Source organism: Aphidius gifuensis, linkage group LG5 (genome assembly GCF_014905175.1).
Source record: "Aphidius gifuensis isolate YNYX2018 linkage group LG5, ASM1490517v1, whole genome shotgun sequence".
In the NCBI taxonomy this organism is placed as follows: domain Eukaryota; kingdom Metazoa; phylum Arthropoda; class Insecta; order Hymenoptera; family Braconidae; genus Aphidius; species Aphidius gifuensis.
Window position 1 is genome coordinate 15966722 of NC_057792.1, and position 11210 is coordinate 15977931.

An 11210-nucleotide genomic window follows, 5' to 3' on the forward strand; every position below is an offset into this window, starting at 1 on the left:
TGTTTTCATCAATTAAAATTATCGCCAAGTGGGCTAGTTGAATAATTATCATATACAAAATTAAAAAAAAAGAAAAAAGCAAAAACAAATATATCAATAATATTCGAGTACACAAAATTGTTTTAAAATTTTATTGCTTTATTTATCAAAAAAAGAAAAAAAAATAATATATAAAAACACATAAAATATTAATAATAATATTTTAAAATTTACAGATTTTTATTTTGATATTCAACTTTATCAACAACATCACGTCCAATAATTGAAAAATCTTCAATAATTGCTGCTAAATTTAAAACTAATTTACCATTACTATTATCAAGCTTACGACAATTAATATTTGTAATTTTAAAATCTTTTTTTTCCAATGCAGATGGTTTTAATAAAACCCCAATGATTGATCCACCATAAGTGTCATGGAAAAATAGAGCAAGATCACTGTAGATATTCTAAAACAAAACCAAAAACAAAATCACATTTAGTATAAAGATAATTAAAGCACAATTTAATAATGAATAAAAATTAAAATAAATACCCTCAATTCTTTCAAGTAGTATTGAACAGGATCAAATTCAACAATTGGTATTTTTTCATCAGTATGCTGTTTGTATGGATGCCATTTTGTAACACAAGCTGTATCATCAAGATCAAATGATTGATACCTTCTTGGATTAAATTCATCCTTTAAATAAATTAATACATCATATTCATTTGTTGGTGGTTTAAACATTGGTTTCCAGCTGAATAAACTTCCTTCATTAAATTGTACATCAACAAGTTTCAGAGTTTCTTTAGCCAATGCACTAACACGTCGTAAAATAATTTTATTAGGTGAATTTTTAGTCCATATTGAAGTCAAATGATCATACGGTGTTGAAATAAATAAATCTGGTAATGAACCTGATTCTCTTGATGTACCAAAATGATTTTCAATATTTAAAATTTCTTCTCTTGTCATTTCATTATTAAAATTAACAATAATTGGATCAGTTGTCCATTGTTCTCTTGAAAAATATTGTAAGAAACGTAAAAATCCAACTTGTGGTATTTGTGCTGGTCTGTATGGATATGGTGATAAATACATGTATGCAACAAGTAATTCAACAACAATTTCAGGCATATGATAATCATCCAATAAATGAGCTGATAGCCAACGTTTAACAAGACAACATGTTACACCAAATGATGGCTGTTGTGAATGTAAACCATGCAATGCACTACTTAATTTTGGTAAATGAAATAGCTTTTTTTCTAATTTAATTGATTCATTATTATTTTTATACTCAATAACACCATTATTGTCAATTTTTTTAATTAATGCTATTTCTTTTTGTTGTGCAATTTCAACAACAAATACATAACCAGATTTATATATTATTAAATTTTTATCATTTACATATGTTTTTACACAACATTGTTTACGTAAACAATTTGAAATTTCAAGATAAAATGCTGTTTTTGTTTTTCTCAATGCCAATAAATCATCTGGCCATTTACCACTTGTTGTCAATTGTATTACCACATTTATACTTGGTACATATTGTGGTGATTTAATAACATTGTCATTTAATATTTGTACTTTTTTATTAAAATTAATTGTACAATCATTTTCTGTTTTAAGAGTTGATGAAAGTGGTGGAAATACACTTGTATATCTATTTATTGAACTTGTTATTTGTGCACTATTTATTGATAATGGTAAATTTTTTAAATTTGTTAAATCTTTTTCAAGTTCATTGAAAGCACTAAGAAATAATAATGTTGCTTCTTCACCAGTACCATACTCAAAATGAGTTATTTTTGTTTTTTTTAATTGTAAATATTCATCAGATTGATCACCAAAATATAAATAACTATTTTTTGTTATATTGAATTTTGATTTTAATATAAACGTTATTATTTGTTTTGTCAACATTCTTTTATCAGCTATTGTTTGTGATTTTTTCCAATAAACAGCTTCACAAATATTGCCATCTTGAAAACGTCTGAGCTCTGATTTATCTCCCCAAATTTCACGAAATTCAAGAGCCTCTTGTTGATTGGCTTCTGGTCCTTTTTCAATTGGATTAAAACAGTAATCAGAATTCAATTGAATTCCAATTCTTATTTTATTTAAACCAGCTGGTTGTGATTCATTTGTATTCCATTCTTTGATGGATTCAGGTTCAACAAATAAATGTGTTACTCTATTACCAAGAGCCTTACTGAGTGTATCAATTATTAAATCAACAATCTTGCTACGTTTATCAACACCAAGATCTATTTTTTTATTATCAGTAATTTTTTCAATTGCCATATTAGCCAACATTTCAGTGTCATGAATACAAATAAACTGATCAAATGTTGAATAAAATGGTAGTTTTCTCATGAATAATATTTGAAAACTATCAATACTTGCATGATCCAGAGATTTAACAGCAAGTTCAGCTTCACTTTTAAACCATTCAAAATTTTTCTTTGTCAAATTTGAAACCATATTGTGATAACCAGTTACATCAACAAAAACACAATCAAAATATTTATGATAATCATCAACTCGTGTTTTACAATCATCACCAGTTGCAAGTGTTATGCCTTTTTTTGTCCAGTCAGATTGAGCCAAAATGTTCCAAACATTCCTGACAATTTGGTAACTACTCATGAATGTGTTCAGCTTTTTTTCACTCAACAAATGCAACACCAACATTGTCAATATATGGCCATTAAATGCTGCTGATGAATCACATGATTGTCGTTGATTTAGCCATATTTTTAGAAGGATTATTCCATCACGAATGTTTGGATAATCCTTGATCATTTTTATACATTTATCATTGCATTCAGACATGATTAAATCACGCAACACCATCATATTGTAGTGTGGTGTTGGTGGCAATTCTACTGGCTCTGTTTTTACTTCATTTTTTAATAACCATTCTGGTCTAACTGAATTTTTTTCAGGTAAAAATCTACTAAGATTAAAGCTTGTTTTTTCAGCAGCAAGATGAATATAAACAGCAACTTTTTTAGCCAATGAACCATCTGGAATTAGTTTCAATTTAGGTGACCAGCTATCACCAATAAATTTTTTTTCATCAACAATGCTATCATCCAGATGTGCTGCAATGTAGCTCAAGTAAATTGAACGTTTTCTTGAGTATCTGTAATTTTGATAGTCACATTTGGTGAATAATTTTGCTGGCATTTCTACCATTATGTCAATGATGACATTTGGTCCAATTGTTGTGCCAAGTGAATAGGACCCAATGACACTAATATTGGATGGTTTTAAAAATTTATAAAACCCTTTTTCGTTAATTGGCACATCAATTTTTGGTACTTTAACACCAAGTTTCGATAACTGCTTTTGTTTTGACAAATCACAGTCTTCAGTTTCTGGTATTGACTCAATTGCCTTGACTAATTTTGGATACCAGCTGTTAAATTTAGTGACATATTTATCTTTTAATTTAACTTCAGTCAATATTTCTTCAATTTGAAGTCTGAATAAATTTGAATGAAATAAATTCTCTGTTTCACGAAGTTGATTTAATTCATCAGCTGTTGGTGGCTTAAATAATTCTTTATTTTTTTTAAATTTTTTCTTTTGCACTATTTCTGTTTTTTCAACATCATCTAGAGGTCTTTTTTTAGCATCAATTGGAGCCATCGCAACAGTCTAAATAAATAAACAAATAATAATAATTAAAATATTTAAAAATTAATAAACAAATTATAATTAAATGATTTAAATTATTTAAAAAATATTAATAATTGTAACAATAAATTAACAATTTCAATAATATATTTTAGATTAGATTTTATTTAATTTTAAAAATAAATTACCTCAATTTCTTTTTTCATGATAAAATTATTTTCCAAAATTTAATAAAAAATATTTTTTTTATTATTATTTATTAAACACAATTGTTTATAATTAATTATTTATTTTTAATAAGGTTATAAGACACTGTAACATGTGCTCCAAAAATATTTAAAACAAACTTAAGGTATTATTACAATGGAGCTTCAAAAATTTTATTTAATTTCATGAAAATGAATCTTAATAATTTCCGGAATTTTCCGATTATTTCCGAATTAATTTTCACACTTCTCGAGTCCACGGTTTCCAAAGCATGGAAAAAGTCTTTCTGTTTCAACTTTCAAGCAGATAAAGACATCAAGTCATATACCTGTTAGCCGGTGTAAAATTATAAATCAACAAAATTATTAATAATAATTTAATATTGTATTTAGTATTGTTAAATAATAACAACATCAAGATGATGAGCAGAGCAAGTTTATTGTCAAAAAATACTGGTTTACTCAGAGTAAGTTAATTTATTAATTAATAAAATTATCATTTAACCTTGGATGATGTCATATTAACAATAATTTCAGAAATCAGCAATGCTTCCACAAATCAATGCAAATCCAATGATGGTAAATCAAGTCAGAGAAAAATCAGGAACACCAATTAATACAATCGCCATGTTTGTTCCACAACAAGAGGTTTGTATATTTAAATTAAAATTTTATATATTTTTAATTTATTTATTTATAAATTTTATTAATCAACAGGCATGGGTTGTTGAAAGAATGGGAAAATTCAATAGAATTTTACAGCCAGGTTTAAATTGGTTAGTACCAATTATTGATAAAATAAAATACGTTCAAAGTTTGAAAGAAATTGCAATTGATGTACCACAACAAAGTGCAATTACATCAGACAATGTATCACTTGATATTGATGGTGTATTATATCTTCGTATTAATGATCCATACATGGCATCATATGGTGTTGAAGATCCAGAATTTGCAATTATTCAATTGGCACAAACAACAATGAGATCTGAACTTGGTAAAATATCATTGGACAATGTATTTAGAGAACGTGAAGGTCTCAATGTTGGTATTGTTGAAAGTATTAATAAAGCAAGTAATGTTTGGGGTATCACATGTCTTCGTTATGAAATTCGTAAGTATATTATTGTCAAGTAAATTAATTAAATATTAAACATGTAAAAAAATTAAATGAATGATGCAATATTTTAAATTTATTTCAACAGGTGATATTAGACTACCAAAAAGAGTTCAAGAAGCTATGCAATCACAAGTTGAAGCTGAACGTAAAAAACGTGCTGCTATTTTAGAATCAGAGGGTGTTAGAACAGCTGATATTAATGTTGCTGAGGGTAAAAGACAATCAAGAATTCTTGCATCAGAAGCTGAAAGACAAGAACAAATTAATAAAGCTAGTGGTGAAGCTGCTGCTGTATTAGCTGTTGCTGAAGCACGTGCTAAAAGTTTAGAAATAATTGGTAAATCACTTGGTCTTAAAGATGGTAAAAATGCTGCATCATTAAATATTGCTGAACAATATGTTCATGCATTTGATAAATTGGCTAGAACAAATAATACTGTTATTTTACCAAGTAATGTTGCTGATATATCTGGTTTTGTTACACAAGCTATGACAATTTATAAAAAATTGGTACCAACAATTGATGATGCAACAAATCAAGCATCATTGTCATCAAATCAATCTGATGCCAATGAAGTTTATGAATATTATAGTGATAAAGAAGAAGCTGCACAAAAAATTAACAACAAAAAACCTCGTAGATCATAATTCTCTTTCTTTTTTTTTTTTTTTTTTTCATTTAAAATGTTATAAAAGTTAATAATAAGTTTAAAAATAAAATACACATTTCTTAAAATTTTCTTTGTGTTATATATTTGCTTTAATATAATTTTATTTTTAAGTAGAAAAATTCTTGAAGACTTTATGAAATTTTTAATAACGTCATTAATTTTTTTAGTTTAAATTAATTGAATAATATTGGAATATTTTTTGATTTTTACTTTCGTTTTTTTGTCTGTATTGCTGATGCTGCTGCAGGTGGAACATAAGTTTCTTGGGAAATACGATTAATGTAGTACAAAGCTACCATGGAAAATATAAAACATGTTGTTATTGATACTCGATGAACAAGACCAGCAGATATCATGGAAAACAACAAAGAAATAAAAACTGAAATATAAAATATTATTTTGTTATTATTTACTTGTTTTGTGTTTGTTAAATTAAATAATAATATTTAATTTACCTTCTGGAAAGAATTTTTGTTGAAATTGTTTTCCAAACATTGATGATTCTAAATTTCCAACTGCTGTCAATAAAAATACAAACAACAGGGATCCAATAAAACCACCAAGAATTGTATGTAATTGTGTTGATGTTAGCCAAACTTTATACATTTGCATACCAGAAAATAAAATTATTGTTATGACTAATGACAACAAAAATGATACACCACTTGTAACTGCTGTAAAAATATAAATATTATTTATTTAGTCATTTGTTTATATTATTGTTTTTTTTTTTTTCTATGATAATGGAAAGACCGGTTTGGAGGTTATGACACGTAGCCAATGACAGATGTTTTATTTACTAATGAATAATTTAATAAACAAATATTCCTTGGGAAATTAATCAAACTGTAATAAGAAAGTTTAATTATTTATAAAAATACTTGCCCATTTTTTTTTTAATTATTGGATTTATAGTTTTGTTTATGTACAGAATCAATGACAACTTGTTTTAAATAAAAAAAGAAGCAAGATGTTATTTTTTTATTTCTGTTTGATCGACTGGAAGTAAAAACATTTTCGGAGTAAAAATAAATCATGGAGTATTATAATATTATCATTATAATTGGAGTACTCCAAATATATTTTGTTTTGACGTTTGTATTTTATTAAAATTCATTTTAATCTTGAACATTTAATTTTAATTTTATAAATGACTAAATGTTTACTAATAATAAAAGAGACAAGTCACTCGTTGATTGAATTAGGAGAAATTTTTTTAATTTTTATATCAAAAGAAATTCGCCAAGTTTGCCAAACACGTGTCTGTCTTTTTGCATCTCGTACACGTTAGTCTTTAGTATTTACTCATATTAATACCAGTGCAAAAATACAATAACAAAATCATAATTTTAAAAGTTGCAAAAATAATTAACAGTTAATATTTTTATATAATATTAATTGTCAAAATAAATTATTAATTATTAAAAAGTTATATTACAAAATTACATTAAATAATTATTTTAAAATTGGAGCAAATTGGAGTAAAAACATATATAAGGTTAGAACAGTGCAGTTATTATTGCAACAAATATTTATTAATTTTAAATTGTTGATCATTGCTGAAAATCCACGTTAAGTTAACCGAAAATAAAATATGAATACTAATCAAAGTAAGATAAATATGGAGACTGCAGAGTTAAGTCCTACCGAATGGCTTGAAAAATTCATTATAATTTCTAAAAAAGAAGTAAGTTTTAAATTACATATAATTATATTTTTTTTAGTACTGTTAATTTTTATTATTGATTCAATTAAATAATAAACCAATTTTTTTTTTATACAGCTTGAGTTGACAAGAAAATCCTTAGGTAACAGACCAGTTGTAACTATAGTTGATGATTCCGATGATGATGATGATGATTATGATTATGACGATAATGATGATCATGATGCGAGGCTTTATAATAACGATAATGATCATCCCCATGACCATCATGATCATTATGATAAAGCTTTTGATGATAATGATGATTCTAATTCTGATTCTGATTCTGATGATTTGGAAAATACCGATGATAATAAAATTAGATATAGCGAAATACGAAAAGCACCGAGGTATAATTCGCGTATGATTCTCATGGCTCCTCTATTTTCTAGTCAACCACGACTCGAAAAAAGTAAGAAAATAACAAAACTATAATTTTTAATGATAAAAACGAAATTTTGTATTACCCTAAATATACTAATGAAAATATTTAATTAATTTTTCAGTATGTGAAGATTGGGAGAACAGCTTTCTTCGTTCATGCTTTACAAGATATACATTTAATAGCAATAAAAAAGATTCAGTGAACGAATTACATGAAAAAGTAAATGATCTAAAGTACCTAATGAATCTCTGTGGAAGTAATTTAACTAGTCTAGATGTAACACAATATCCTAGTTCTCAAATAATGCCAATTATCAATGCTAATTGTCCAAATCTTGAGATGCTGTATTTAGGATTCAAAGAAATAATAAGTCAAGATTTTGAAAATGTTTTTTCTAATATGTCTCACCTTATGTATCTGACGATTAAATGGCAATGTGAAAATTCAACTCTACCAATGACTTTAGCCAATTCATTGGAACAAATTGGTGGAACATTGAAAATTTTAAATCTTTATTGTACCTTAAAAGAAAATAATATTTTCTCACCAGATTCATTGGCTTCGGTAAGTTTAAATTTTTTATAAAATTACAATAAAAAATGTTATTTAATTTTTAATCAATTATTTATATATTTTTCAGGTATTTCCTCGACTGACTGCTTTGGATTGTTTACAAATAAGGTGTTTTGGACTAAGTCAACTATTACTCCAGTCGATAGGTGAAATGAAAAATTTGACTGATCTAAGATTATACTCTTTTTGGCCGAAAAATCATCCAATGTTTGATACAAGAATCAATATGTATCCAATTGGGAATTTGAAAAATCTCGAAAAGTTATGGGTTGATTGTGATTATGGTGTTAGAGATGAATTTTTGATTAATCTTTGTAATAATGCCAAAAAATTAACGCTTTTACATATAATTGGAACATATATAACTGATATTGGTATGAGAGCAATTAATAATTTACAAGAATTAGGAAATTTCAATCTTGGTGTGTCTGGTTATGGTTCGCGATCAGAAAAAAATGAATTTATCACTGATGAATCAATTCAATGTTTATTCAATCAAAAATTGTACTCTTTGAATATATCAAATTGCATTAAAATCACCGATAAAGGGGCAATTAAACTTGTTGAAAATTTACCAAGTTTAATTGGATTATTCGTTAAAAATACAAAGATAACTCGTGGAGCTGTCAGCAGAATGTACAAATTATCAAAACATGGTAAAAAAGGACTACTTATAATCTAAAGCTGAAAATTAATCAATTTTTTAATATATATGATGACAATTAAAATAGAATACGTATTAGTAACCCAACTGCAGAACCAAATTTAGCTAATTAATTAATTTATAAATATTAAATATATAACACTATAGCTAGGTAAACTACACCTTAAGAAAATAATGTCTCTTTTTCATTTTAAAATTATTTATTTTTTTTATTTAAGTTTTGTTTTTTATTATTTATAAAAAAAAAAGTATAAATATATATAATTGAATGAATATTAAATTTTTGGATTGATATTTTTATTTTTATTAGTGATTATTACCTTTTATGGAATTATCTTTTTCTATTAAAAGTCTAAAAATAATTAAACAGCTAATTAAGGTGTGTTAAGCAATAGTCCTTAATCGAAAATTCAACCTACCTAGTGCTGCCAATTTTTATGTCAGTGTATATATCGGTGTGTACATATGTATGGAGACCTCCATGTGATATTATTATAATATTATCATTATAATTGGAGTACTCCAATTTATTTTACTCCGAATATATTTTGTTTTGATGTTTGTGTTTATTAAAATTTATTTTAACCTTGAACATTTAATTTTATTTTTATAAATGTTTACTAATAATAAAAGAGACAAGTCACTTGTTGATTGAATTCTTTTAATTTTTCTATCAGAAAAAATCGCCAAGTTTCGCCACTAGTTTGCCAAGCACGTGGCTGTCCATCCAGCATCCAGCATCCATTGCATTTTACTCATATTTGCTCATCTTAATACCAGTGCAATAATAAAATAACAAAATCATAATTTTAAAAGTTTTAAAAATAATTAACAATTAATATTTTTATATAATATTAATTGTCAAAATAAATTATTAATTATTAAAAAGTTATATTATAAAACTACATTAAATAATTATTTTAAAATTGGAGCAAATTGGAGTAAAAACATATATAAGGTTAGAACAGTGCAGTTGTTATTGCAACAAATATTTATTAATTTTATAACAATTGCAATAATTTATATTTATTCAATTCATTTGTGTTTTATTATTTATAGAAATCATCCAATTAACTAAGTGCATTAAACAACAACTCAATAAATCAACAAAAACGAGCAGAAAAATTTAATGAAGATGGAAATTAATCATCTTGATTGTGATTCTCTTCTCTCGATATTTTCACATCTTCCAGCTGAAGATAGATTAAAACTACAAGATGGTAAATATATTATTAAAACAATTAACAAAATTCATTTTAAAAATTATTTTTATTTATTTTAGTGTGTCAAAAATGGGAGAAAATTAGTCACTTCATCTGGAGCAACATAAAAATTTTAAATTGCCCAAAAATTTATTTGAATAACAAATGTATTACTCAATCAGAAATTGAGGATATAATGATACAAAGTAGAAAATATTTGAAGCAGTTAGTGTTTAGTAGTAATTTAGAAGTAAATTCAATTTTAAATAATTGTAAATTATGTGCTAATATTAATTGGCTTGATCTCTCAAATGCTTGTGATGTCAATGACAACACAATTATTTTTATAACACAAAATTTTAAAAAGTTGAGTTATCTTGACATAAGCAACAATTGGGAGTTGACAAACAAGTCATTAATGAAATTGGGAGAATTAAAAAATTTAAAAAGTATTATATTAAATGATGTGGTTGACGTTGATGATGAAATTGTTGATCAATTCAAAAATATGAAACGAGTTGAATTTGCAATTTCTCGTGTTACTCAAGCAGCTGTTTTAAAAATTATCAATAATTCTAAAGAGCTGGAAGTTTTAAATATTGCTGACACAAATGTTACAGTTTCTTGTCTTTCATTTGCTTCATTTGCGTGTGATCAACGTCAAAGAAAATTGAAAATGTTCGTTAATAGATATCTTTACAATTATTTAAATTATGATCTACATATATCACCTTTTTTAACACTCGAAATTTTTTAATCAATTTTAAAATGTTTGACACATTTCTTTTTTAATATCAATTTTTTAACCTTTTTTTATGGTTTTATTTTAGGATATAAGTTTTTTTATATTTTTTTTTTAATGTTTTATTATTTTAACTTGTAATTTTATAAATTTAATTGTATATAGAAATTTGAAATTCAATAATAAAAAAATGTAATTGTATATAGAAAATTAAAACTCAATAATAAAAGTATGTATTTACAAATTTAAAAAACAAATAATATCTTCGTTATTTAAATTTATTTTTAATGTTAATTTTTTTTCTG

At 25.3% G+C, this 11210-nt stretch overlaps 4 protein-coding genes and 1 long non-coding RNA gene across 6 annotated transcripts; 3 read left to right on the plus strand and 2 right to left on the minus strand.

Moving 5' to 3' along the window:
* Positions 1-209: 209 nt before the first annotated feature.
* LOC122857866 (nucleolar protein 6) lies at positions 210-3874 on the minus strand. The gene is made up of 3 exons (XM_044160319.1): positions 3826-3874; positions 536-3658; positions 210-449 (listed from the first exon to the last, which is right to left on the minus strand). Exons 1-3 carry the CDS (start codon positions 3841-3843, stop codon positions 210-212), a joined length of 3381 nt encoding a protein of 1126 aa, XP_044016254.1. The 5' UTR covers positions 3844-3874.
* On the plus strand, positions 3651-5703 carry LOC122857867 (stomatin-like protein 2, mitochondrial). Its single transcript, XM_044160320.1, has 4 exons — positions 3651-4310; positions 4381-4491; positions 4561-4957; positions 5049-5703. The coding sequence occupies exons 1-4, from the start codon at positions 4263-4265 to the stop codon at positions 5609-5611; spliced, it is 1119 nt and encodes a 372-aa protein (XP_044016255.1). The 5' UTR covers positions 3651-4262; the 3' UTR covers positions 5612-5703.
* Positions 5704-5765: 62 nt separating this feature from the next.
* On the minus strand, positions 5766-6635 carry LOC122857870 (keratinocyte-associated protein 2). Of its 2 annotated transcripts, none has more exons than XM_044160324.1 (3): positions 6520-6635; positions 6090-6308; positions 5766-6013 (listed from the first exon to the last, which is right to left on the minus strand). In XM_044160324.1, exons 1-3 carry the CDS (start codon positions 6521-6523, stop codon positions 5841-5843), a joined length of 396 nt encoding a protein of 131 aa, XP_044016259.1. In that variant the 5' UTR covers positions 6524-6635; the 3' UTR covers positions 5766-5840. The 2 variants fall into 2 exon arrangements, with proteins under 2 accessions (XP_044016259.1, XP_044016260.1); XM_044160325.1 differs by having other exon boundaries at positions 6090-6305; positions 6520-6629.
* Positions 6636-6707: 72 nt separating this feature from the next.
* Positions 6708-9241, plus strand: LOC122857868. The gene is made up of 4 exons (XM_044160321.1): positions 6708-7321; positions 7418-7751; positions 7846-8288; positions 8365-9241. The coding sequence occupies exons 1-4, from the start codon at positions 7229-7231 to the stop codon at positions 8977-8979; spliced, it is 1485 nt and encodes a 494-aa protein (XP_044016256.1). The 5' UTR covers positions 6708-7228; the 3' UTR covers positions 8980-9241.
* Positions 7073-10931, plus strand: LOC122857872. Its single transcript, XR_006374266.1, has 3 exons — positions 7073-7132; positions 10021-10181; positions 10244-10931. It is a non-coding gene; the product is annotated as an uncharacterized LOC122857872 (long non-coding RNA).
* Positions 10932-11210: the final 279 nt, after the last annotated feature.

Bases quoted from the DNA above. Each gene is read 5' to 3' on its own strand.
- LOC122857867 (XM_044160320.1), top strand. From the start codon at position 4,263: ATGATGAGCAGAGCAAGTTTATTGTCAAAAAATACTGGTTTACTCAGA. The intron at 4,311-4,380 runs GTAAGTTAATTT...CAATAATTTCAG, and splicing joins AAAATACTGGTTTACTCAGA to AAATCAGCAATGCTTCCACA. The intron at 4,958-5,048 runs GTAAGTATATTA...TTATTTCAACAG, and splicing joins ATGTCTTCGTTATGAAATTC to GTGATATTAGACTACCAAAA.
- LOC122857866 (XM_044160319.1), bottom strand. The intron at 450-535 runs GTATTTATTTTA...GTTTTGTTTTAG, and splicing joins ACTACTTGAAAGAATTGAGG to AATATCTACAGTGATCTTGC.
- LOC122857868 (XM_044160321.1), top strand. From the start codon at position 7,229: ATGAATACTAATCAAAGTAAGATAAATATGGAGACTGCAGAGTTAAGT. The intron at 7,752-7,845 runs GTAAGAAAATAA...TTAATTTTTCAG, and splicing joins TCAACCACGACTCGAAAAAA to TATGTGAAGATTGGGAGAAC. The intron at 8,289-8,364 runs GTAAGTTTAAAT...TATATTTTTCAG, and splicing joins CACCAGATTCATTGGCTTCG to GTATTTCCTCGACTGACTGC.
- LOC122857870 (XM_044160324.1), bottom strand. The intron at 6,014-6,089 runs GTAAATTAAATA...TTTATATTTCAG, and splicing joins ACAAAAATTCTTTCCAGAAG to TTTTTATTTCTTTGTTGTTT.